This window comes from Ranitomeya variabilis, chromosome 4, assembly GCF_051348905.1.
Source record: "Ranitomeya variabilis isolate aRanVar5 chromosome 4, aRanVar5.hap1, whole genome shotgun sequence".
In the NCBI taxonomy this organism is placed as follows: domain Eukaryota; kingdom Metazoa; phylum Chordata; class Amphibia; order Anura; family Dendrobatidae; genus Ranitomeya; species Ranitomeya variabilis.
Window position 1 is genome coordinate 769,466,128 of NC_135235.1, and position 25,789 is coordinate 769,491,916.

The 25,789-nt window shown below is 44.6% G+C and overlaps 1 protein-coding gene across 1 annotated transcript in view; it reads right to left on the reverse strand.

The window, feature by feature from the left end:
• The window catches only part of LOC143766930 (uncharacterized), a 168,419-nt gene extending 143,825 nt beyond the window's left edge, over positions 1-24,594 (reverse strand). The window contains exons 1-5 of the mRNA XM_077254937.1: positions 24,504-24,594; positions 24,199-24,378; positions 23,992-24,115; positions 23,811-23,908; positions 19,932-20,022 (exon numbers count right to left, since the gene is read on the reverse strand). Of these exons, the coding sequence (XP_077111052.1) occupies positions 19,932-20,022; positions 23,811-23,908; positions 23,992-24,115; positions 24,199-24,378; positions 24,504-24,581 (571 nt within the window). The 5' untranslated portion in view covers positions 24,582-24,594. The remainder of the gene's footprint in view (positions 1-19,931; positions 20,023-23,810; positions 23,909-23,991; positions 24,116-24,198; positions 24,379-24,503) is intronic.
• Positions 24,595-25,789: the final 1,195 nt, after the last annotated feature.

Sequence of the window (25,789 nt, forward strand, 5' to 3'; positions counted from 1 at the left end):
CTCTGGAGAAGTGGAATCTGTACTGACTGCAAACCCTGAACTTAACACAGCAACTAGAAGTAGCCGTGGGGTGTACCTAACACATCCTTGACACCTCGACACAGCCGGAGGACTAAATACCCCTATAGATGGAAATGGGAATTCTATCTTGCCTCAGAGCAGAGCCCCAAAGGATAGGCAGCCCCCCACAAATATTGACTGTGAGTATAAGAGTAAAAACATACGCAGGCAGAAAAACAGGATTTAGCAAAAGAGGCACCTCTAGCTAAATAGTAAGGATAGGACAGAGTACTAAGCGGTCAGTATTAAACCCCTAAAAATACCACAGCAGATAATACAAAAATTCCACATCTAACTAAAGACATGGAATGTATATCTGCATCTCCTAAGAATCCAACATGACTGAAGAAATCCAAACACAGTCTAAGCTGGACAAGAAAAAACAATGAATAGCTCTGAATTGTAAAGCACACAGCATATGTGCTTAAGAAAAATAAACCAGACACTTATCTTGGCTGAATTGGCAGCAGGGCAGGAGGAACCAGACAGAGATGCAAAACCTCCAAGAACAATGGACAACTGGCAAGGACTAATGAATCCTGCACCCTTAAATATCCCAGTCAGAGCTGCAATCAGCAGAGACACCTGCCCAAGATTGCAACCCAGGGACAACTGCATTACCACCAACAACCACCGGAGGGAACCCAAGAGCAGAACTCACAACAGTACCCCCCCCTTGAGGAGGGGTCACCGAACCCTCACCAGATCCCCCAGGCCGATCAGGATGAGCCAGATGAAAGGCACGGACCAAATCAGCAGCATGGACATCAGAGGCAAAAACCCAAGAATTATCCTCCTGGCCATAACCCTTCCATTTGACAAGGTACTGAAGCCTCCGCCTCGAAAAGCGAGAATCCAAAATCTTCTCAACCACATACTCCAACTCCCCATCAACCAACACAGGGGCCGGAGGATCAACGGAGGGAACAACGGGCACCACATATTTCCACAATAAAGATCTATGGAAGACATTATGGATAGCAAAAGAGGCCGGAAGGGCCAATCGAAAAGACACCGGATTAATAATCTCAGAAATCCTATAAGGACCAATAAACCGAGGCTTAAACTTAGGGGAAGAAACCTTCATAGGAACATGACGGGAAGACAACCAGACCAGATCCCCAACCCGAAGCCGGGAACCAACACACCGACGACGGTTAGCAAAACGTTGAGCCTCCTCCTGAGACAACACCAAATTGTCTACCACTTGAGCCCAAATCTGCTGCAACCTGTCAACCACAGAATCCACACCAGGACTGTCAGAAGGCTCAACCTGCCAAAAAGAAAAACGAGGATGAAAACCAAAATTACAAAAGAAGGGCGAAACCAAGGTAGCCGAACTAGCCCGATTATTAAGGGCAAACTCGGCCAATGGCAAGAAAGCCACCCAATCATCCTGATCAGCAGACACAAAGCATCTCAAATAAGTTTCCAAAGTCTGATTAGTTCGCTCGGTCTGGCCATTTGTCTGAGGATGAAATGCGGAAGAAAAAAGACAAATCAATGCCCAGCCTAGCACAAAAGGCCCGCCAAAACCTAGAAACAAACTGGGAACCTCTGTCGGACACAATATTCTCCAGAATACCATGCAAACGAACCACATGCTGAAAAAACAAAGGAACCAAATCAGAAGAGGAAGGCAATTTAGGCAAAGGCACCAAATGAACCATCTTAGAGAACCGGTCACAAACAACTCAGATAACAGACATCTTCTGGGAAACCGGAAGATCTGAAATAAAATCCATAGAAATATGCGTCCAGGGTAGTGTTGAGCATTCCGATGCTGCAAGTATCGGGTATCGGCCGATACTTGCTGTATCGGAATTCCGATACCGGGATTCCGATACTCTTGTGGTATCGGGTATCGCAACAACATTAATGTTAAAATGTGTAAAAGAGAGAATTAAAATAAAAAATATCGCTATACTCACCTGTCCGACGCAGCCGGGACTTCAGCGAGGGAACCGGCAGCGTTGTTTGTTTAAAATTCGCGCTATTACTTGGTTACGTGAATTCCCGGCTTGTGATTGGTCAGGTCGGCCACGTTGCCGGGACGCGGACCAATCACAGCAAGCCGTGACGAAATTACGTCACGGCTTGCTGTGATTGGTCCGCGTCCCGGCAATATGGCCGCCCTGACCAATCACAAGCCGTGACGTCACGGGAGGCTGGACACGCGCCCATTTTAAAATGAGCGCGTCCAGCCTCCCGGCTTGTGATTGGTTGACCGCGGCGCAACCAATCACAAGCCGTGACGTCACGGGAGGCTGGACACGCGCCCATTTTAAAATGAGCGCGTCCAGCCTCCCGGCTTGTGATTGGTTGACCGCGGCGCAACCAATCACATGCCGTGACGTCACGGGAGGCTGGACACGCGCCCATTTTAAAATGAGCGCGTGTCCAGCCTCCCGTGACGTCACGGCTTGCTGTGATTGGTCCGCGTCCCGGCAACATGGCCGACCTGACCAATCACAAGCCGGGAATTCACGTAACCAAGTAATAGCGCGAATTTTAAACAAACAACGCTGCCGGTTCCCTCGCTGAAGTCCCGGCTGCGTCGGACAGGTGAGTATAGCGATATTTTTTATTTTAATTCTTTCTTTTACACATTTATATGGTTCCCAGGGCCTGAAGGAGAGTTTCCTCTCCTTCAGACCCTGGGAACCATCAGGAATACCGTCCGATACATGAGTCCCATTGACTTGTATTGGTATCGGGTATCGGTATCGGATCCGATATTTTGCCGGTATCGGCCGATACTTTCCGATACCGATACTTTCAAGTATCGGACGGTATCGCTCAACACTAGTCCAGGGCCTCTCAGGGACCGGCAAAGGCAAAAGCAACCCACTAGCATGGGAACAACAAGGCTTGGCCCGTGTACAAGTCCCACAGGACTGCACAAAAGAACGCACATCCCGTGACAAAGAAGGCCACCAAAAGGACCTACCAACCAAATCTCTGGTACCAAAACTACCAGGATGGCCAGCCAACACGGAACAATGAATCTCAGAAATCACTCTACTAGTCCATCTATCAGGAACAAACAGTTTCCCCACTGGACAGCGGTCAGGTTTGTCAGCCTGAAATTCCTGAAGAACCCGTCGTAAATCAGGGGAAATGGCAGAAAGGACCACCCCTTCTTTCAGAATGCCGACCGGTTCAAGGACCTCAGGAGAATCAGGCAAAAAACTCCTAGAGAGGGCATCAGCCTTAATATTCTTAGAACCCGGAAGATACGAGACCACGAAATCAAAACGGGAAAAAAACAAGGACCATCGAGCCTGTCTAGGATTCAGCCGTCTGGCAGACTCGAGGTAAATCAGATTTTTATGATCGGTCAAGACCACAATACGGTGCTTAGCTCCCTCAAGCCAATGTCGCCACTCCTCAAACGCCCACTTCATAGCCTACAACTCCCGATTGCCGACATCATTATTGCGTTCAGCAGGCGAAAACTTACGGGAAAAGAAGGCACACGGTTTCATCAAGGAACCAGCAGGATCCCTCTAAAACAAAACGGCCCCTGCCCCAATCTCAGAAGCGTCAACCTCAACCTGAAACGGAAGAGAAACATCCGGTTGACGCAACACCGGGGCAGAAGTAAATCGGCGTTTAAGCTCCTGAAAGGCAGAGACAGCTGCAGAGGACCAATTCGTCACATCAGCGCCTTTCTTCGTCAAATCGGTCAAGGGTTTAACCACACTGGATAAGTTAGCAATGAAACGGCGAAAAAAAATTAGCAAAGCCCAAAAATTTCTGAAGGCTCTTCACGGATGTGGGTTGGATCCAATCATGAATGGCCTGAACCTTAACCGGATCCATCTCTATAGATGAGGGAGAAAAAATGAAGCCCAAAAAAGAAACCTTCTGCACTCCAAAGAGACACTTAGACCCCTTCACAAACAAAGCATTATCACAAAGGATCTGAAATACCATCCTGACCTGTTCCACATGAGACTCCCAATCATCGGAAAAAATTAAAATGTCATCCAAATATACAATCATGAATTTATCAAGATAAGTCTGGAAGATATCGTGCATGAAGGATTGAAAAACAGATGGAGCATTAGAGAGCCCGAATGGCATCACAAGGTATTCAAAATGGCCTTCGGGCGTATTAAACGCAGTTTTCCATTCATCACCCTGCTTAATACGAACAAGATTATATGCCCCCCGAAGGTCAATCTTCGTAAACCAACTAGCACCCTTAGGGTACTGTCACACAGTACCATTTTGATCGCTACGACGGCACGATCCGTGACGTCACAGCGATCGTATGATTATCGCTCCAGCGTCGTAGACTGCGGTCACACGTTGCAATCACGGCGCTGGAGCGATGCCGAAGTCCCCGGTAACCAGGGTAAACATCGGGTAACTAAGCGCAGGGCCGCGCTTAGTAACCCGATGTTTACCGTGGTTACCAGCGTAAACGTAAAAAAAACAAACAGTGCATACTTACATTCCGGTGTCTGTCCCCGGCGTTCTCCTTCTCTCCACTGTGTAAGCGCCATAGCCGGCAAGCACAGCGGTGACGTCAGACGTCACCGCTGTGCTCGCTTTCCGGCTGGCAGGCGCTCACACAGTGGAGAGAAGCTGAGACGCTGGAGGACAGACACCGGAATGTAAGTATGTACTGTTTGTTTTTTTACGTTTACGCTGGTAACCACGGTAAACATCGGGTTACTAAGCGCGGCCCTGCACTTAGTTACCCGATGTTTACCCTGGTTACAAGCGAACACATCGCTGGATCGCTGTCACACACAACGATCCAGCGATGTCAGCGGGTGATCAAGCGACGAAAGAAAGTTCCACACGATCTGCTACGACGTACGATTCTCAGCAGGATCCCTGATCGCTGCTGCGTGTCAGACACTGCGATATCGTAACGATATCGCTAGAACGTCACGAATCGTACCGTCGTAGCGATCAAAATGGTACTGTGTGACAGTACCCTTAATCCTAGCAAACAAATCGGAAAGCAGGTAAGGGGTATTGAAACTTGACCGTGATCTTATTCAAGAGGCGATAATCAATACAGGGTCTCAAGCAGCCATCCTTCTTAGCAACAACAAAAAATCCCGCTCCCAACGGTGAAGAAGATGGCCGAATATGCCCTTTCTCCAAAGACTCCTTAACATAACTCCGCATGGCGGTATGTTCAGGCACAGACAGGTTGAAAAGTCGGCCCTTAGGAAACTTACAGCCTGGAATCAAGTCAATAGCACAATCACAGTCCCTATGCGGTGGAAGGGAATTGGACTTGGGCTCATCGAATAGATCCTGAAAATCAGACAAAAACTCTGGAATTTCAGAAAATGAAGAAGAGGAGATTGACATCAAAGGAACGTCATTATGAACCCCCTGGCAACCCCAACTAGTCACAGACATAGACTTCCAATCCAACACAGGATTATGTACCTGCAACCTTGGAAAACCCAGCACGATAGCATCATGCAAATTATGCAACACCAGAAAACGACAATCTTCCTGATGGGCTGGCGCCATGCACATGGTCACCTGTGTCCAAAACTGGGGCTTACTTTTAGCCAAAGGTGTAGCATCAATGCCCCTTAAAGGAATAGGGTTCTGCAAAGACTGCAAGGGGAAACCGCAACGCCTGGCAAACTCAAAGTCCATTACGTTCAAGGCGGCGCTTGAATCCACAAACGCCATGACAGAAAATGATGACAAAGAGCAGATCAAGGACACAGATAACAGAAATTTAGGTTGTCAGTACTGATGGTAACTGAACTAGCGATCCCCTTGGTACGCCTAGGGCAGACTGAAATGACATGAGAAGCATCGCCACAATAAAAACACAACCTATTCTGACGTCTGAATCCTTGTTGTTCCATTCTAGACAGAATCCTATCACACTGCATTGGCTCAGGCATCTGCTCTGAGGACAACACCACAGCGCGCACAGTTCTGCGCTCCCGCAAGCGCCGATCAATCTGAATGGCCAGAGACATAGAATCACTCAGACCGAAAGGCGTGGGAAACCCCACCATAACATCTTTAACGGATTCAGAAAGGCCCTTTCTGAAAATTGCCGCCAAAGCATCATCATTCCATTTAGTCAACACAGACCATTTTCTAAATTTCTGACAATACAATTCTGCCGCTTCTTGACCCTGAGACAGGGCCAACAAGGTCTTCTCCACTTGATCCACAGAATTTGGTTCATCATATAATAATTCTAAAGCCTGAAAAAAGGCGTCTACATTAAGCAAGGCCGGATTCCCAGATTCCAGGGAAAATGCACAATCTTGAGGATCGCCACGCAGCAGGGAGATGACAATTTTAACCTGCTGAATGGAATCACCAGAGGATCGAGGTCTCAGAGCAAAAAACAATTTACAGTTGTTTTTAAAACTCAAAAATTTGGACCTGTCCCCAAAAAACAAATCAGGAGTAGGAATCCTAGGCTCTAAAACCGGAGTCTGAACAATATAATCTGAAATACCCTGTACCCTAGCAGCAAGCTGGTCTACACGAGAAGCTAATCGCTGAACGTCCATGCTAGCACAAAACTCCTCAGCCACCCAGAGAAAAAGAGGGAAGGAGAGACAAAGCAGGCTACAGAAAAAAAAATGGCTCAACACCTTTCTTCCCTTCTTCTGAGATGCATTTAACTCATTGTGGGCCAGTTGTACTGTTATGATCCGGTGACCTTGGAGCAGCATGATACTTTCTCTGGAGAAGTGGAATCTGTACTGACCGCAAACCCTGAACTTAACACCGCAACTAGAAGTAGCCGTGGGGTGTACCTAACACATCCTAGACACCTCGACACAGCCGGAGGACTAAATACCCCTATAGATGGAAATGGGAATTCTATCTTGCCTCAGAGCAGAGCCCCAAAGGATAGGCAGCCCCCCACAAATATTGACTGTGAGTATAAGAGTAAAAACACATGCAGGCAGAAAAACAGGATTTAGCAAAAGAGGCACCTCTAGCTAAATAGTAAGGATAGGACAGAGTACTAAGCGGTCAGTATTAAAACCCTAAAAATACCACAGCAGATAATACAAAAATTCCACATCTAACTAAAGACATGGAATGTATATCTGCATCTCCTGAGAATCCAACATGACTGAAAAAATCCAAACACAGTCTAAGCTGGACAAGAAAAAACAATGAACAGCTCTGAATTGTAAAGCACACAGCATATGTGCTTAAGAAAAATAAACCAGACACTTATCTTGGCTGAATTGGCAGCAGGGCAGGAGGAACCAGACAGAGATGCAAAACCTCCAAGAACAATGGACAACTGGCAAGGACTAATGAATCCTGCACCCTTAAATATCCCAGTCAGAGCTGCAATCAGCAGAGACACCTGCCCAAGATTGCAACCCAGGGACAACTGCATTACCACCAACAACCACCGGAGGGAACCCAAGAGCAGAACTCACAACACTCCTAGCAGCTATTTTACCATGAAGGCCTGCTGTACAAAGTCTCCTCTTAACAGTTGTTGTAGAGATGTGTCTGCTGCTAGAACTGTGTGTGGCATTGACCTGGTCTCTAATCTGAACTGCTGTTAACCTGCGATTTCGGAGGCTGTTGACTTGGATAAACTTATCCTCAGATATCCTTCCTTTCATGGGGCCGTCCTCATGTGAGCCCGTTTCTTTGTAGCGCTTGATGGTTTTTGCAACTGAACTTGGGGACACTTTCAGAGTTTTCCCAATTTTTCGGTGTGACTGACCTTCATCTCTTTAAGTAATGATGGCCACTCGTTTTTCTTTACTTAGCTGCTTTTTTCTTGCCATAATACAAATTCTAACAGTCTATTCAGTAGGACTATCAGCTGAGTATCCACCAGACTTCTGCTCAACACAACTGATGGTCCCAACCTCATATATAAGGCAAGAAATCCCACTTACTAAACCTGACAGGGCACACCTGTGAAGTGAAAACCATTCCCGGTGACTACCTCTTGAAGCCCATCAAGACAATGCCAAGAGTGTGCAAAGCAGTCATCAAAGCAAAAGGTGGCTACTTTGAATAACCTAGAATATAAGACATATTTTCAGTTGTTTCACACTTTTTTGTTAAGTACATATAATTCCACATGTGTTAATTCATAGTTTTGATGCCTTCAGTGTGAATGTACAATTTTCATAGTCATGAAAATACAGAAAAATCTTAAAATGAGAAGGTGTATCCAAACTTTTGGTCTGTACTGTATGTATCTATAGATATATCTATCTAGAAATATATCTATACATATATCCATAGTTATATCTATAGATATATCTATAGATATCCATCTATAGATATATAGATATATAATAGCAAGGCCGATGTTTATCAATCAACATGTTTAATAAAAAAAAATAAAAATTAAAACGGGAAAAAAATGGCAGGGGCCAATATTTGTAGGCTGGGAAGGGGGCAATATCCATGGCCCCTTCACAGACTATGAATATCCGCCCGCAGCTGTCTGCGTAGCCTTTACTGGTTATTAAAATAGGGGGACCCCATGTCATTGTTTTTGGAGGGGGTCCCCCTATTTTAATAGCCAGTAAAGGCTACACAGAGACACAGAGAGCTGTGGGCTGATATTCATAGCCTGGGAAGGGGCCATTGATATTTACCCCCCCACCGGCTACAAATACCAGCCCCAGCCGCCCCAGAAATGGCACATTGTAAGATGTGCCAATTCCGGCACTTAGCCCCTCTCTTCCCACTCCCGTGTAGCGGTTAGGTATGGGGTAATAAGGGGTTAATGTCACCTTTGTATTGTAAGGTGACATTAAGCCCGATTAGTAATGGAGAGGCGTCAATAAGACGCCTATCCATTACTAATCCTATAGTACTGAAAGAGTAAAAAAAAAAAAGACAGCCAGAAAAACGTATTTTAATATTCTTAATTTCACCATACTTACAAATACGCCTAATTCCTGTGACGCCCTCGATCGCCTGCAAAAAATTTTAAATAATAAACCAATCGTATACTCTCTTTCTGTAGTCCAATTAATAACGTGTCCCACGACGATCTCCCCTATAGAACAGTGACATCGAGTGATGTCACTGTTCTATAGGGGACAGTGACATTGGGTGATGTCACCGCTCTATAGGGCCTCCAGTGGCACACTGACAGGAGACAATGGCTCCTGCAGTGCATCACTGAAGAGGTTACCTTAGTTCAGAATCTCACTTTATGGCAAAGCTGCGTGGGACTTTTCCCACACAGCAGTGCCACAAGTGAGAGTAGTAACTATTTCTCACAGCGGCGGAGGGATACTTTCTGCCACTGTATTGCCGGAGCCCCTGGAAAGCGGTCGCATCAGCTGATGTGGCAGCTCTCCACCGGAGATCGTCGTGGGACACTCGTATTAATTGGATATCTGCGGATCAGGGAGTATATTGTTGTTTTATTATTTTATTATTTTTTTTATTGGTTAGCAAGGGTTTTGGGATCAAGGTGATTGGCGAGTATGTACTCTATGTTGCATGTACTGCATGTTGTATGTTATATGTTGCTAGTACTGCATGTTGCATGTACTGCATGTTCTGTATGTTGTATGTACTGTATGTTGTATGTACTGTTGTATGTTATATGTTGTATGTACTGTATGTTGTATGTACTGTATGTTGTATGTACTGTATGTTGTATGTACTGTTGTATGTTATATGTTGTATTTGTACTGTTGTATGTTATATGTTTTATGTACAGGGTGGAGCGCGGTAATTTGCTGATTTGGGAATGAAATAAAAAAATTATGATCATTAGAAAAATGTATTTTATATTTTAATTATACTGAACAGTAATGGAATTTTTAAATTACATGGTTTTAAATAGTGTATCTGGCAAATGTCGACCTTCGCTATCCACACACTGCTGCATACGTTTTCTGAAGTTTTCATGAACTCTAACAAGCATGTCCACTGGTATTCTGCCAATTTCAGCTTCAATATTGTTCCTTAGGTCTTCCAAGGTGTTGGGACGGTTGATATACACCTTAGACTTCAGGTAACCCCAAAGGAAAAAAATCGCATGGGGCTAAATCTGGTGAGCGTGCTGGCCAGTTCACATCTCCCCTCAAAGAGATAAGCCGTCCAGGAAACATTTGCCTCAAACAATTCATGGTAACCCTCGCTGTGTGTGCAGTGGCACCATCCTGTTGGAACCATGTATGCTCTAGTTCCATTGCCTCAAGAGCCGGCTGAAAATAATCCTGTATCATAGACAAGTACCGTTCGGAGTTCACAGTTATGGCACGACCGTTATCCTGAAAAAAGTAAAGACCAATGATGCCTACTCGTGATATGGCGCACCACACAGTGACGCGGTCCGAATGCAGAGGTCTCTCGTGAACTTCTCTGGGGTTTGTTTCACTCCAGTAACGCATATTTTGTTTGTTTACACACCCAATGAGGTGAAAATGTGCCTCATCAGAAAAAAACACAATTGCGTCACGGGGTATCGTTGCTAACATGTCTTCACAAGAGGTCCGCCGTGTCAAATAGTCCCGTGCTGACAATTGTTGGACCACGCACATTTTATACGGGTGAAAATTCAGTTCATCATCAAGAATCCGGTGGAGAGAACGTCTTGAAATGCCAAGAGCAAATGATTGCTTCCGAGCAGAGCGTTTCGGAGATTGCAGTACTGCTGCTCTAACTCTCTCGATGTTTTGTGGTGTTGTAATCCTTCTCTCAGGTCCCCTTCGTACACATGACACATTCCCTGCTGTTCTGAATGCATTCACCCAATTTACAATTGATTGCCGTCCAGGAACATGTCCGCGTGGAGGAACAGCGAATTGTAAACGAAAAGCACGCTGCACTGCAATGATCGAGTGGGCATTTGAAAAATACGCTTCAACACAAAATGACCTCTCCTCACGTGTCCACTGCATGATGGCAACTGAAAGGCGGAGGAATACAAATCTCCCATCAGCCACTGTAAGCCACACCCACTCTCCCCTCTCTTCGACCGACAGTGCCGCCACAGCATGCAGTGCAAAAAAGCAAATTACCGCGTTCCACCCTGTACTATATGTTGTATGTACTGTATGTTGTATGTTACAGGGGTTGGATGAAATAATGGAAACACCTAACGTTTTGGCATCATAATCTTTGAACATGTTATAAACATGCAAACCGTTACATATGGTAATGTTTTGTAGTTGAATATTTGTATTATGTGATATGTGTATGTAAATTAACTGTTTGTTTTGCAGAATTGTAAGAACATTTATGAGAACCTGATACCAATGGCAGACCTTCAGATTTTTAAAGAGGCCAAATTGTTGCTGCTCGTATGGCAGGCGCTAGTGCAACAGAAAGTGCCCGAATGCTTGGCGTGTCAAGAGGTACTGTCTCCAAAGTAATGACTGCATTTGAAAGAGAAGGAAAAATGTCCGCAGCAAAACACAGGTCCGGCCGAAAGTCAAAGTTGACTGAGAGAGACCGTTGGACTCTAAAGCAAATTGTGAGAGAGGATCGCAAGACCACGGCCCTGAAAATCACTGCTGAGCTCAATGAACACCTACAGAACCCAGTTGCCACCAAAACTGTTCGTCGGGAGCTGCACAAATCTGGATTCCACAGAAGAGCTGCAATTAGAAAACCGCTGCTCTCAGTGACAAATGTTTCCAAGCGTTTAGAGTGGTGAAGAAACCTCCAGAATTGGTCCCTCGAGCAGTGAAAACATGTGATATTCTCAGACGAATCATCGTTTACCCTATTTCCGACCTCCGGCCGAGTGTACGCTTGGAGACAGCTGAAAGAAGCATTCCATCCAGACTGCCTTCTCCCAACCGTAAAACATGGCGGAGATTCTGTGATGATCTGGGGTGCTATTTCGTGGAGATCTGCCGGGCCAATGATATCCCTTCATGGAAGAATTAACAGCCGAAATTATTTAGGCATTTTGGGCGACCAAGTGCATCCAATGGTTCAAGCACTGTTCCAGGAGGGGAACGCCATCTTTCGGGATGATAATGCACCAATTCATACAGCTAGAATCGTTAAAGCATGGCACGAGGAACATTCTAATGAAGTTGAGCATCTCATCTGGCCCCCACAAACCCCAGACCTCAACATTATTGAGCATTTATGGTCAATTTTAGAGATTCAAGTTAAACGTCGATTTCCGCCGCCATCGTCGCTCAAAGAACTGGAGGGTGTTTTAACTGCAGAATGGGCTAAAATTCCTATGGAAACAATTCACATCTTGTATGAATCCATACCTCGGAGAATTGAGGCTGTAATCGCCGCAAAAGGTGGACCTACACCATATTAAACTAACTTTTGTTGATGTTTCCAGGTGTTTCCATTATTTGGTCCAACCCCTGTATATGTTGTATGTACTGTATGTCTATGTATGTGTTTTGTTTTTTACATTCAACACATTAGCCGGATGATGGGACTACTACTGTCCCATCATTGGCTAATGTGTCAATAACTGTCACTGTAACAGGCAAAGCTCGATGGACTTGTAGTCCCATCGGACGATGCCTGCACACACACACGCATAACCCCCTAAAGACCCACCCCCAAAGACCCCTGGACAGCGCCGCACACAACCAGACAGCCCCGCAAAACCCCGGACAGCTCGCAGACGCATTGGCAGACCCATGGACAGTCCGCAGACCCCGCCCGCACAAACATACATGCACAAAGTCACCGCCCACACATGTCACGTGGTCTCTGGCGCCGGCAGCTTCTTCCCTGTTCAGCGGTCACGTGGTACCGCTCATTAAAGTAATAAATATTGACTTCACTCTCATAGGGGTGGAGCCGCATATTCATTACTGTAATGAGCGGTACCAGTGACCGCTGAACAGGGGAAGAAGCTGCCGGCGCTGGAGACCATCTGTCTGGGAGAAGCTGCCAGGGAACGAGCAGAGAGCAGGTGAGTATTTCACATATAATGCTCCATACAGATCATTATGGCCCCATAGATGATCCATATAACAATGTGCTCCATATAATGCTCCATGCAGTTCATTATGGCCCCATAGATGCTCCATATAACAATGTGCCCCATATAATGCTCCATACAGTTCATTATGGCCCCATAGATGCTCCATATAAAAATGTGCCTCATATAATGCTCCATACAGATAATTATGGCCCCATAGATGCTCCATATAATAATGTGCCACATATAATGCTCCATACAGATCATTATGGCCCCATAGATGCTCCATATAATAATGTGCCACATATAATGCTCCATACAGTTCATTATGGCCCCATAGATGCTCCATATAACAATGTGCCCCATATAATGCTCCATACCGTTCATTATGGCCCCATAGTCATATAATGCTCGATACAGTTCATTATGGCCCCATAGATGCTCCATACAACAATGTGCCTCATATAATGCTCCATACAGTTCATTATGGCCCAATAGATGCTCCATATAACAATGTGCCCCATATAATGCTCCATACAGTTCATTATGCCCCCATAGATGCTCCATTTAATCATGTGCCACATATAATGCTCCATACAGTTCATTATGGCCCCATAGATGCTCCATATAATAATGTGCCCCATATAATGCTCCATACAGTTCATTTTGGCCCCAAAGATGCTCCATATAACAATGTGCACCATATAATGCTCCATACAGTTCATTATGGCCCCATAGATGCTCCATATAATAATGTGCCCCATATAATGCTCCATACAGTTCATTATGGCCCCAAAGATGCTCCATATAACAATGTGCCCCATATAATGCTCCATACAGATCATTATGGCCCCATAGATACTCCATATAACAATGTGCCCCATATAATGCTCCATACAGTTCATTATGGCCCCATAGATGCTCCATATAATAATGTGCCCCATATAATGCTCCATACAGTTCATTTTGGCCCCAAAGATGCTCCATATAACAATGTGCACCATATAATGCTCCATACAGATCATTATGGCCCCATAGATACTCCATATAATAATGTGCCACATATAATGCTCCATACAGTTCATTATGGCCCCAAAGATGCTCCATATAACAATGTGCCCCATATAATGCTCCATACAGATCATTATGGCCCCATAGATACTCCATATAATAATGTGCCACATATAATGCTCCATACAGTTCATTATGGCCCCAAAGATGCTCCATATAACAATGTGCCCCATATAATGCTCCATACAGTTCATTATGGCCCCATAGATGCTCCATATAATAATGTGCCCCATATAATGCTCCATACAGTTCATTTTGGCCCCAAAGATGCTCCATATAACAATGTGCCCCATATAATGCTCCATACAGTTCATTATGGCCCCAAAGATGCTCCATATAATAATGTGCCCCATATAATGCTCCATACAGTTCATTATGGCCCCATAGATGCTTTTCCCTTGTTCCCTTTTTCCCTTTTGGTCTTATCCGATATTGTAACCACCTTTCATTCAATAAAAATCTAATGGTTAAAAAAAAAAAAATGGGGTCACTTGTGGGGTGTTTCAATGTTTAGGCACATCAGGGGCTCTCCAAACGCGACATGGCAACCACTAATTATTCCAACATATTTTACATTCAAACAGCTAAATGGCGCTCCTTCCCTTCTGAACACTTCCGTGTGCCCAGAGAGTAGTGTACAATCGTATGTAGGGTATTGTGAGAAGCTGGGAAATAATTTGTAAGATCCATTTGTTTTCTATTCGCCTTTGTGAATAATTCCAAAGTTATCACCACATAAAGTGACACACGTCAGATTGTAAAAATGGGCCTGATTAAGAACACAAAACTGGCTGCGGGAAGAGGTTAAATCAGAGGATTCTGGACACTACTGTAATCAGAAACTGACTATAGACAATAACATCTACTGAAATGCTCAAACTGAACAGTCTCCATCAGTAATAAATGAGGAGCTAGTGGTGAAACCTCTCTGGGGTAATTAGAGCACGGGGCTCGGTGACTTCACAATCTAAACTATCGGAAGCTCCAAGATTTTCTGTCAGATGAGTTTCAAGAAGAAATATTACACATTTAACCCCTTAACGACCGCCGATACGCCTTTTAATGGCGGCAGTTAAGGTATTAAACCACAGCGCCGTTAATTAACGGCGCTGTGGAAAAAGTGAATAGCGCCCCCCAGAGTCAGATTTTCTCTGGGGTCTCGGTTGCCGAGGGTAGCCGAGACCCCAGAGAACATGATTCGGGGGGGTTTATCGACCCCCAAGTTGCGATCCCTGGTAATTAACGTTTACCGGCGGTCGTAACAACAACAAAAAAACAATGCGATTTGCCATTTAATTTCTCTGTCCTCCGATGTGATCTCACATCAGAGGACAGAGAAATGGGGTCCCCGATCGCCCCCACGATACTCACCTGTCTCCCCCGGTGCTCCTCGTGGCTCCCGATGAGGGCCGCCATGTTGTTCCGGGAAAAACATGGCGGGCACATGCGCAGTGCGCCCACTGCCCGGGACCTGGCAGATCTTTGGGGTCTCGGCTGCCGGGGGTAGCAGAGACCCCAAAGAACATGGTCGGGGTCGGTTTTTACCGACCCCTGTTTTGCGATCGCCGGTAATTAACCGTTTACCGGCGCCCGCAAAAAAAAAAAAGCGATCTGTCATTCTCTGTCCTCTGATGTGATCGCACACAATAGGGGGATCGGGGACCCTGTTATACTTACCGGTGTCCCTGGGTCCTCCTGCTTCCTCTCCTAGCCGTCGGCTTCGTGCTCTTGTAAGAAAATGGCGGGCGCATGAGCAGTGCGCCCGCCGTGATCTGCTGGCCAGCAGAGAAGATTCTTCCTCTTGTTTTATTTTGGTCACTGTGAGATCCTATCACAGTGATCAAAATAAAAAAAATAGTAAATAACCCCCCACTTTATCACCCCCTTACTTCGGAAAAAATAATAAAATAAAAAAAAGTATGTATTTCTATTTTCCAATTAGGGTTAGGGTTACAATTAGGGCTACGGTTAGGGCTAGGTTGTTAGGGTTATGGTTGCGGTTAGGGTTGGGGCTAAAGTTAGGGTTAGGGTTGGGGCTAAAGTTAGGGTTAGGGTTGGGATTAGGGTTTGGATTAGGGTTACGTTTGGGATTAGGGTTAAGGTTGGGATTAGAGTTAGGGGTGTATTGGGATTAGGGTTAGGTTTTGAGATTAGGGTTGAGATTAGGATTAGGGTTGTGTTGGGTTTAGGGTTTTGATTAGGGTTATGGTTAGGGTTGGGATTAGGGTTAGGGGTGTTTTGGGGGTTAGGGTTGTGATTAGGATTATGGATCGGGTTGGGGTTAGGGTAGGAGTTAGAATTGGGGGGTTTCAACTGTTTAGGTACATCAGGGGGTCTCCAAATGTGTTATGACCTGGTGGTTAAGGAGCAACATGGGACGATCTCTGAGGAGGTGGTATCTGTACTGACCGCAGTTCCTAATCCTAAAACCAACACTAGAAGTAGCCGTGGGATGTTCCTGTCACTCCCTAGACACCTCGTCACAGCCTGAGGACTAACTACCCCTAAAGATGGAAACGGAAAGCTATGTTGCCTCAGAGAAACTCCCCAAAAGGAAAGATAGCCCCCCACAAATATTGACTGAGTGGAGAGGGAAATGGCATACACAGAAATGAAAACAGATTTTAGCAAAGGAGGCCACTACTAATCTAGATAGACAGAATAGAAAAGGACACTGTGCGGTCAGTATTAAAAACAAAAAGTCCACGCAGAGTTTACAAAAATAATCTCCACACCGACTCACGGTGTAGAGGGCAAATCTGCTTCCCCAGAGCTTCCAGCTAGACTGAATATATCATACTGACAAGCTGGACAAAAAAAGACATAACATGAGCTGAGCGATTAAGTCCACAGCAAATGGACAACCAAAAGAACTAGTAAGAACTTATCTTTTGCTGAAATGGACAGGCCATAAAGATCCAAGGAGAGATTTGAATCCAACCCAGAAACATTGACAGCTGGCATGGACTGAAGACCAGAGCCAGGTTAAATAGCAGATCCAGGAGAGGCGATCAGTGAAGGCAGCTGCTAACGCTAAACCCAAGGAGCAGCAGTTCCACTTGAAACCACCAGAGGGAGCCCAAGGGCAGAATTCGCAAAAGTGCCATTCACAACCACCGGAGGGAGCCCAAGAACGGAATTCACAACACAAACGAGACAGCCAATTTTGCGCTCAAAAAGTCAAATTATGCTCCCTCCCTTCTGAGCTCTGCCGTGTGCCCAAACAGCGGTTTACCCCCACATATGGAGCATCAGCGTACTAAGTACTAGTTGGACAACAACTTTTAGGGTCCAGTTTCTCCTGTTACCCTTGCGAAAATAAAAAAAATTGGGGGCTAAAGAATCATTTTTGTGGAAAAAAATGATTTTTTATTTTCACAGCTCTGTGTTATAAACTGTAGTGAAACATTTGGGGGTTCAAAGTTCTCACAACACATCTAGATAAGTTCCTTGGGGGGTCTAGTTTCCAAAATGGGGTCACTTGTGGGGGGTTTCTACTGTTTAGGTACATCAGTGGCTCTGCAAACGCAACATAACGCCCGCAGACCTTTCTATCAAAGTCTGCATTCCAAAACTGAGCTCCTTCCCTTCCGAGCTCTGCCATGCGCCCAAACGGTGGTCCCCCCCCCACATATGGGGTATCAGCCTACTCAGCATAAATTGCACAATAAATTTTGGGGTCGAATTTCTCCTGTTATCCTTGTGAAAATAAAAAATTTGGGGTAAAAAGATCATTTTTGTGGAAAAAATATGATTTTTTATTTTCATGGCTCTACATTATAAACTTCTGTGAAGCAGTTGGGGTTGATAGTGCTCACCACACATCTAAATAAGCTCTTTGGGGGGTCTAGTTTCCAAAATCGGGTCACTTGTGGGGGGGTGTCTACTGTTTAGGTACATGAGGAGCTCTGCAAATGCAACAGGACGCCTGCAGACCAATCCATCAAAGTCTGCATTTTAAAACATCACTACTTTCCTTCCGAGCCCCGATGTGTGCCCAAACAATGGACCCCCCCACATATGGGGCATCTGCGTACTCAGGACAAACTGGACAACAAATTTTGAGGTCCAATTTCTCATGTTACCCTTGAGAAAATAAAAAATTGAGAGCTAAAAAATCCTTTTTGAGGAAAAAAAAAGGATTTTTTATTTTCACGGCTCTACGTTAAAAATTTCTGTGGGGGTTTAAAGTGCTCACCAAACATCTAGATAAGTTCCTTAATGGGTCTAGTTTCCAAAATGGTTTTTTCACTGTTCAGGGACATCAGGGGCTCTCCAAACGAGACATGGCGTCCGATCTCAATTCCAGCCAATTCTGCATTGAAAAAGTGAAACGGCGCTCCTTACCTTCCGAGCTCTGCCGTGCGCCCAAACTGTGGTTTACCCCCACATATGGGGTATTGATGTACTCAGGACAAATTGCACAACAACTTTCGTGGTCTAATTTCTCCTGTTACTCTTGTGAAAATAAAAATTTGGGGGCGAAAAGATCATTTTTGTAGAAAAAAAAAAGTGATTTTTTATTTTCACAGCTCTACGTTATAAACTTCTGTGAAGCACCTGGGGGTTCAAAGTGCTCACCATACCTCTAGATAAGTTCTTTAAGGCGTCTAGATTCCAAAATGGTGTCACTTGTGGGGGGTTTCCACTATTTAGGCACATCAGGGGCTCTCCAAATGCGAAGCATGGCGTCCGATCTCAAGTCCAGTCAATTCTGCATTGTCAAGTCAAACGGCACTCCTCTTCTAAGCTCTGCCGTGCGCCCAAACAGTGGTTTACCCCCACATATGGGGTATCGGCGTAAATTTTGTGGTTCATTTTCTCTTTTTACACTTGTGAAAATAAAAAAAATTGGTTCTGAAGTAAAATGTTTGCAAAAAAAAAGTTAAATGGTAATTTTTTCCTTCAAATTGTTTCAGTTCCTGTGAAGCACGTAAAGGGTTAATAAACTTCTTGAATGTGGTTTTGAGGACCTTGAGGCGTGCAGTTTTTAGAATGGTGTCAAATTTGAGTATTTTCTGTCATGTACACCCCTCAAAATGACTTTAAATGTGAGATGGTCCCTAAAAAAAATGGTTTTGTAAATTTTGTTGTAAAAATGAGAAATTGGTCAATTTTTAACCCTTATAACTTCCTAACTAAAAAAAAATTTGTTTCCAAAATTGTGCTGATGTAAAGTAGACATGTGGGAAATGTTACTTATTAACTATTTTGTGTGACATATCTCTCTGATTTAAGGGCATAAAAATGCAAAGTTTGAAAATTGCAAAATTTTAATTTTTTTTTGCCATATTTCCATTCTTTTCATAAATAATCGCAAGTAATATCGAAGAAATGTTACCACTAACATAAAGTACAATATGTCACAAAAAAAAAATCTCAGAATCAGCGGGATCCGTTAAAGCGTTCCAGAGTTATAACCTCATAAAGGGACAGTGGTCAGAATTGTAAAAATTGGCTCGGCCATTAAGTACCAAATTGGCTCTGTCACTAAGGGGTTAAAGAGAACTGTGTATAATAGTGCAGAGCAGAGATGTCTTAAAGGGAACCTGTCAGCAGGATTGTGGTCAGTGACTACAGACACTGTCAGGTCGGTGCCGTTATACTGATTACACTGATACCTAGTGATGAAATCAGTCTTGTGGTTGTTGTTTAATCTGTATTTCTAGTTTTCAGCTAATGAGATTCTCGTGCTTTGGGGCAGGGCTGTGGGCGGGGCTTTATATGGTGCTCTGATTATATATGCATCTGTGATGATCAGGAAGTCTCTCAGGTCAGTGTATAGAAGGAGAATGTTGTGGTCTAGAGGTAAAATGGTGATCATGGTAATACGGCCAGACTACACCACCGATAAAGCAGCCACAGCCGGTGATGAGAAGAATCTGTGACTTCTCTGCATTTAGTGGTTACTACTCACCTGGGTAGCCATATGTAGGAATCTCCTCTTTACACCACTCATCCCCCTTCACATATGTCTCTGTAGTATTAATATGGGTCAGATCGTCACCCTGAAACAAATATTATAAAAGTCATCTATGATCATCTCTAATCCTGGTTAATTGCCGATTGTGGCCATTTGGTGCCTGATGCTAGCAGACATTTCATTTCATATATATTTAGATCTGGCTGGGATAGCACGCGCGTGGGGTCGCGCGAGCAACAGATATTAAGTGCAACAGTATAAAGTGCTTGGCAGTTAGACAATGGCAGTTGGACAGGGCAGGAGACAGGTAAGGTACATAAGTTTTTCAAACAATCATGATTCTTGGTCAGTCATACTACATTATGCATTGATCATATCAATCTGCTTCTTATTTGGTTTTACTTCTACTCTCTCACAACTCGCCCGCCCTTTAACACATTCTGTGCACTCTCTCTATATCCACCCCTCCCTTCTCCCCTCTCCCATGTATAACTCTGAGGCTCTACTGACATCTCTTACCCACTCCAAACCATCCAATACCTCCATGCAGCACTCAAAACGTTCATACAAATCATCCCACCACCTGCTCTTTCTGTTTTTTCCTCCTTTTACTAGTTATAGGTGACATCTCCCCCAACCCTGGGCCTCCCTCCACCAGCATACATTACTCTCCTGCAGCTACATATAGAAACCCTGCTAATCTTATTAACATCTAGTGCATGCCTTCTCCTATCGCTTTCCAATGTGCTCTCTGGAATTAACGGTCTGTGTGTAACAAACTAACTTACATTCACAATTTTTTCCTCTCTAACTCCCTTAACATTCTGGCTATTACAGAAACCTAGATCCAGCATTCAGACACCACCGCCGCTGCAGCTCTCTTGTTTGGTGGGCTAAAATTTTCACATACCACCAGATCTGAGGACAGGGTGGAGGTGTTGGCTTGCTCCTTTCATCACAATGTGCTTTCCAGGTCATCCCCCCGATTCCCTCACTTACATTTCCTTCCTTTGAAGTCCACGCCATCAGACTCTTTAAGCTCTTCTTGCGAGTGGCGGTTGTTTATCGCCCTCCAGGCTCCCCCCGCCAGTTTCTAGACCACTTTGCCACCTGGCTTACTCACTTTCAATCCTGTGACATCCCCACCCTCATCATGGGAGACTTTAACATCCCCATCAATGATCCCCTCTCCCAATCTGCCTCTTATCTTCTTTCTCTAACTTCTTCGTTCGGCCTCTCACAGTTTACTAATTCTCCTACCATGAGGACGGAAATACTCTGGACCTGGTTTTCTCCCGTCCCGGATCGCTGCACGACTTTACTAACTCCTCTTTCCCGCTCTCAAGCCACAACCTTCTTTCCTTCTCTGTCAAGAATTGTCTCCTCACCCAGGACACCCCCACTTACCACACTTATCGGAATACACGTTCCATTAATACCTAGCAGCTTATGGACAATCTCCACACATCTTTAGCCCCCATCTCCTCGCTCTCCTGTCCAGACTTAGCATTGTCACACTTCAATAATACACTGAAGAATGCCCTAGATGAAGCGGCAACTTCTACACGCAGAAAGGCCTGACACACAGTGGCAGACCTGGCACACTATGCAAACACACTTTCTTCAGCATTGCGCAAGGTGTGCAGAGCGGCAGTGGAGAAAATCTCTCTTAGCAGAAGACTTCATCAACTATAAGTTCATGCTCAAAACCTATAACTCTGCCCTTCATCTGGCCAAACAATCCTACTTTACCACCGTCATCACATCACTATCCAACAACCCAAAACGACTTTTTGAAACCTTAAACTCCTCAGTGCATGGATCCCCTTCCCTGCCGCACCTCAAGCTCACTAGACATCTTTGAGCCTGTTTCAGAAGTAAAAGTTTCCAAGCTCCTCGCTTCTGCTCCGCCTATAACCTGCAACAGTGACCCCATTCCTTCACATCTCCTGCAGTCCCTCTCACCAGTGGTCACCACTCACCTGACTAAAATATTTAACCTCTCTCTTTCTTCAGGTATCTTTCCCTCCTCATTTAAACATACCATCATAACCCCTTTACTTAAAAAGCCATCCCTGGACCAGAACTGCACTGCTAACTACAGACCTGTCTCTAACCTTTCCTTCATCTCTAAACTCCTAGAACGCTTGGTCCACTCCCATCTAATCCACTATCTCTCGGATGATTCTCTTCTTGACCCCTTACAATCTGGTTTCCACTCTTTACACTCCACTGAAACTGCCCTCACTAAAATCTCTAATGATCTAATAACAGCTAAATCCAAAGGTCATTGCTCTCTGCTGATTCTCATGGATCTCTCTGCCGCATTTGACACTGTGGATCACCAGGTCCTTCCCACTTCGCTCCACTCCATAGGCCTCGAGGATACAGCCCTCTCCTGGTTCTCCTCCTCTGACTGCTCCTTCACTGTATCTTTTGCCGGCCCCTCTTCCTCTCCTCGTCCCCTTACTATCGGGGTTCTGCAGGGCTCAGTCCTAGGACCCCTCCTCTTCTCTCTATACACTGCCCTTATAGGAAAATCAATCAGCAGATTTGGGTTCCAGTATCATCTCTATGCTGATGACACCCAATTATACACTTCTTCCCCTGTCATCACCCCTACCCTAATTCAAAATACCAAGGATTGTCTGTCTGCGGTCTCTAACATCATGTCCTCCATCTACCTGAAACTAAATCTCTCCAAAACCGAACTTCTTGTGTTTCTCCCTTCTACTAACCTCACTCTTCCCAACATCGACATTACCCTGGAGGGTTCAACCATAACTCCCAAGCAGCATGCCCGCTGTCTTGGGGTCATATTCGACACCGAACTTTCCTTTACTCCCTATATCCGATCACTCACTCGCTCTTGTCACCTACATCTTAAAAACATCTCCAGAATCCGACCTTTTCTCACCTTTGAAACTGCTAAGACGCTTACTGTCGCTCTTATTCATTCCCGTCTGGACTACTGCAACTCCCTTCTGATCGGTCTCCCTCTTATTAAACTTTCTCCTCTACAATCCATCTTGAATGCGGCAGCCAGGGTCATATTTCTGTCCAGCCGATGCCTCCATCTTGTGCCAGTCATTACACTGGCTACCCATTCGCTACAGGGTCCAGTATAAACTAATCTCTCTCACCCACAAAGCTCTCCAAAGTTCTGCACCGCCTTATATCTCCTCTCTCATCTCTGTCTATCGCCCTACACGTGCCCTCCGTTCTACAAATGACCTAAGACTAACATCCCCCGTAATCCGAACCTCGCACCTCCATCTCCAAGACTTCTCTCGTGCTGCGCCAGCTCTCTGGAATGCACTTCCCAGACGATCAGACTGATACCTAGCCCCGACCTATTCAAGCGCGCTTTAAAAACCCATCTCTTCAAACAAGCCTACCACATCAACTACTCAGTAAACTAACTTTGCCCTGTTCCCTCCTTCCAAATATTACTCTGAATCTGCCCCCTACTATTCATCTGTCTCCACACCCTCCATGCACACGATAACTGCACTGGATACTTGACTCTTGCACTTAAACACACAGGCTGATGACCGGATCATGCAGCTTTATATGAAAATCCCTATTTATTATAATTGCCAGACCTGAAATAACAAGCACTTTTCACCTATTGTGTCCCCCCCATTTCCTTGTAGATTGTAAGCTTGCGAGCAGGGACCTCACTCCTAATGTCACTGTTTAAATTGTCTTAACTTGTACTGAATTTATTGCCTGTACATGTCCCCGCTTAATTGTAAAGTGCTGCGGAATATGGTGGTGCTATATAAATAACAATTATTATTATTATTATTGTCCTGCCATCTCCACCATTCTCATTATACAAGTATCTCCTGACACCTTCTCTCCATCTACCTGATGATCCTGAGGAGCATTGGGATCTTCTTGGTTACAGTCCTGTGGAAGAAGAGGACGGGGACATCTCTCTGGTGTTGTCCTCTTACTGGATAGATCTGGAGGAAACACATACAGGGTCTGAATTCATTCCTTACATACAGATAATTATAGGCCGTGTGTATTTAGTCCTGTCTATTACCTGGAGATGTGAGGGGCTGGGGAACCTCCATTATGACGTTCTTGTACAGATCTCTGTGTCCTTCTAAATACTCCCACTCCTCCATGGAGAAATAGACAGCGACATCCTGACACCTTATAGGAACCTGACACATACAATGATACCGTCATCCCCCCGATCCCTTCATAGTGTTACTGTATAATGTCCCAGCATTCCCAGCAGTGTCACCTCTCCAGTCAGCAGCTCAATCATCTTGTAGGTGAGTTCTAGGATCTTCTGGTCATTGATGTCCTCATGGATCAGGGGGTGAGGTGGAGGCCCCGTGATTGGGCTCAGGGGTCTTCCCCATCCCTCAGACACAGGTTCCTGACAGCGATCACTAGAGGTCTTCTTCACCACTGTGTAATCCTGGTAATGGAGAGACACATTAATCTCACTACAGACATTTCCAGAGTCCTCACCTCTCCAGTTCTGTCCGTCTGTTATTCCCATAGATAAGAATGATGTAATGTGATATCATCAGAATCTCACACCTCTCCAGTAAGCCGGAAGAGGATCTCTAGGGTGAGGTGTAATATCCTCTCCACCATCTTGTCTCTGTCCATATCCATCTGTGATGCGTAAATCAGGAAAATTCTCTTTTGTTGAAGATCTTCACTGAGAGGATTCGATATTGTAGAGACCTGAATGAGAAGATGAGCCGATGTAACATCATAAGAATCCTGTGTAATAATATAATTACTGGGGATAATAAGAGAAACATATGAGGAGATTTATTATTTTACAGTATTTAGTTTCCTTCTTTACATCTACTAATAAATCCTATATACAGTCATATGAAAAAGTTTGGGCACCCCTATTAATCTTAAGCTTAATGTTTTATAAAAATTGTTTTTTTTGCAACAGCTATTTCAGTTTCATATATCTAATACCTGTTGGACACAGTAATGTTTCTGCCTTGAAATGAGGTTTATTGTACTAACAGAAAATGTGCAATCTGCATTCAAACAAAATTTGACAGGTGCATAAGTATGGGCACCCTTATCATTTTCTTGTTTTAAATACTCCTACCTACTTTTTACTGACTTACTAAAGCACTTTTTTTGGTTTTGTAACCTCATTGAGCTTTGAACTTCATAGCCAGGTGTATGCAATCATGAGAAAAGCTACTTAAAGTGTCCACTTGCAAGTTGTTCTCCTGTTTGAATCTCCTCTGAAGAGTGGCATCATGGACTCCTCAAAACAACTGTCAAATGATCTGAAAACAAAGATTTTTCAACATAGTTGTTCAGGGGAAGGATACAAAAAGCTGTCTCAGAGATTTAACCTGTCAATTTCCACTGTGAGGAACATAGTAAGGAAATGGAAGAACACAGGTACAGTTCTTGTTAAGGCCAGAAGTGGCAGGCCAAGAAAAACATCAGAAAGGCAGAGAAGAAGAATGGTGAGATCAGTCAAGGACAATCCTCAGACCATCTCCAGAGAGCTGCAGCATCAACTTGCTGCAGATGGTGTCACTGTGCATCGGTCAACTATACAACGTACTTTGCACAAGGAGAAGCTGTATGGGAGAGTGATACGAAAGAAGCCGTTTCTGCAAGCACGCCACAAACAGAGTCGGCTGAGGTATGCAAAAGCACATTTGGAGAAGCCAATTTCTTTTTGGAAGAAGGTCCTGTGGACTGATGAAACCAAGATTGAGTTGTTTGGTCATACAAAAAGGCGTTATGCATGGCGGCAAAAAAACACAGTGCGTTGTATAGTTGGCCGATGCACAGAGACACCATCTGCAGCAAGTTGATGCTGTAGCTCTCTGGAG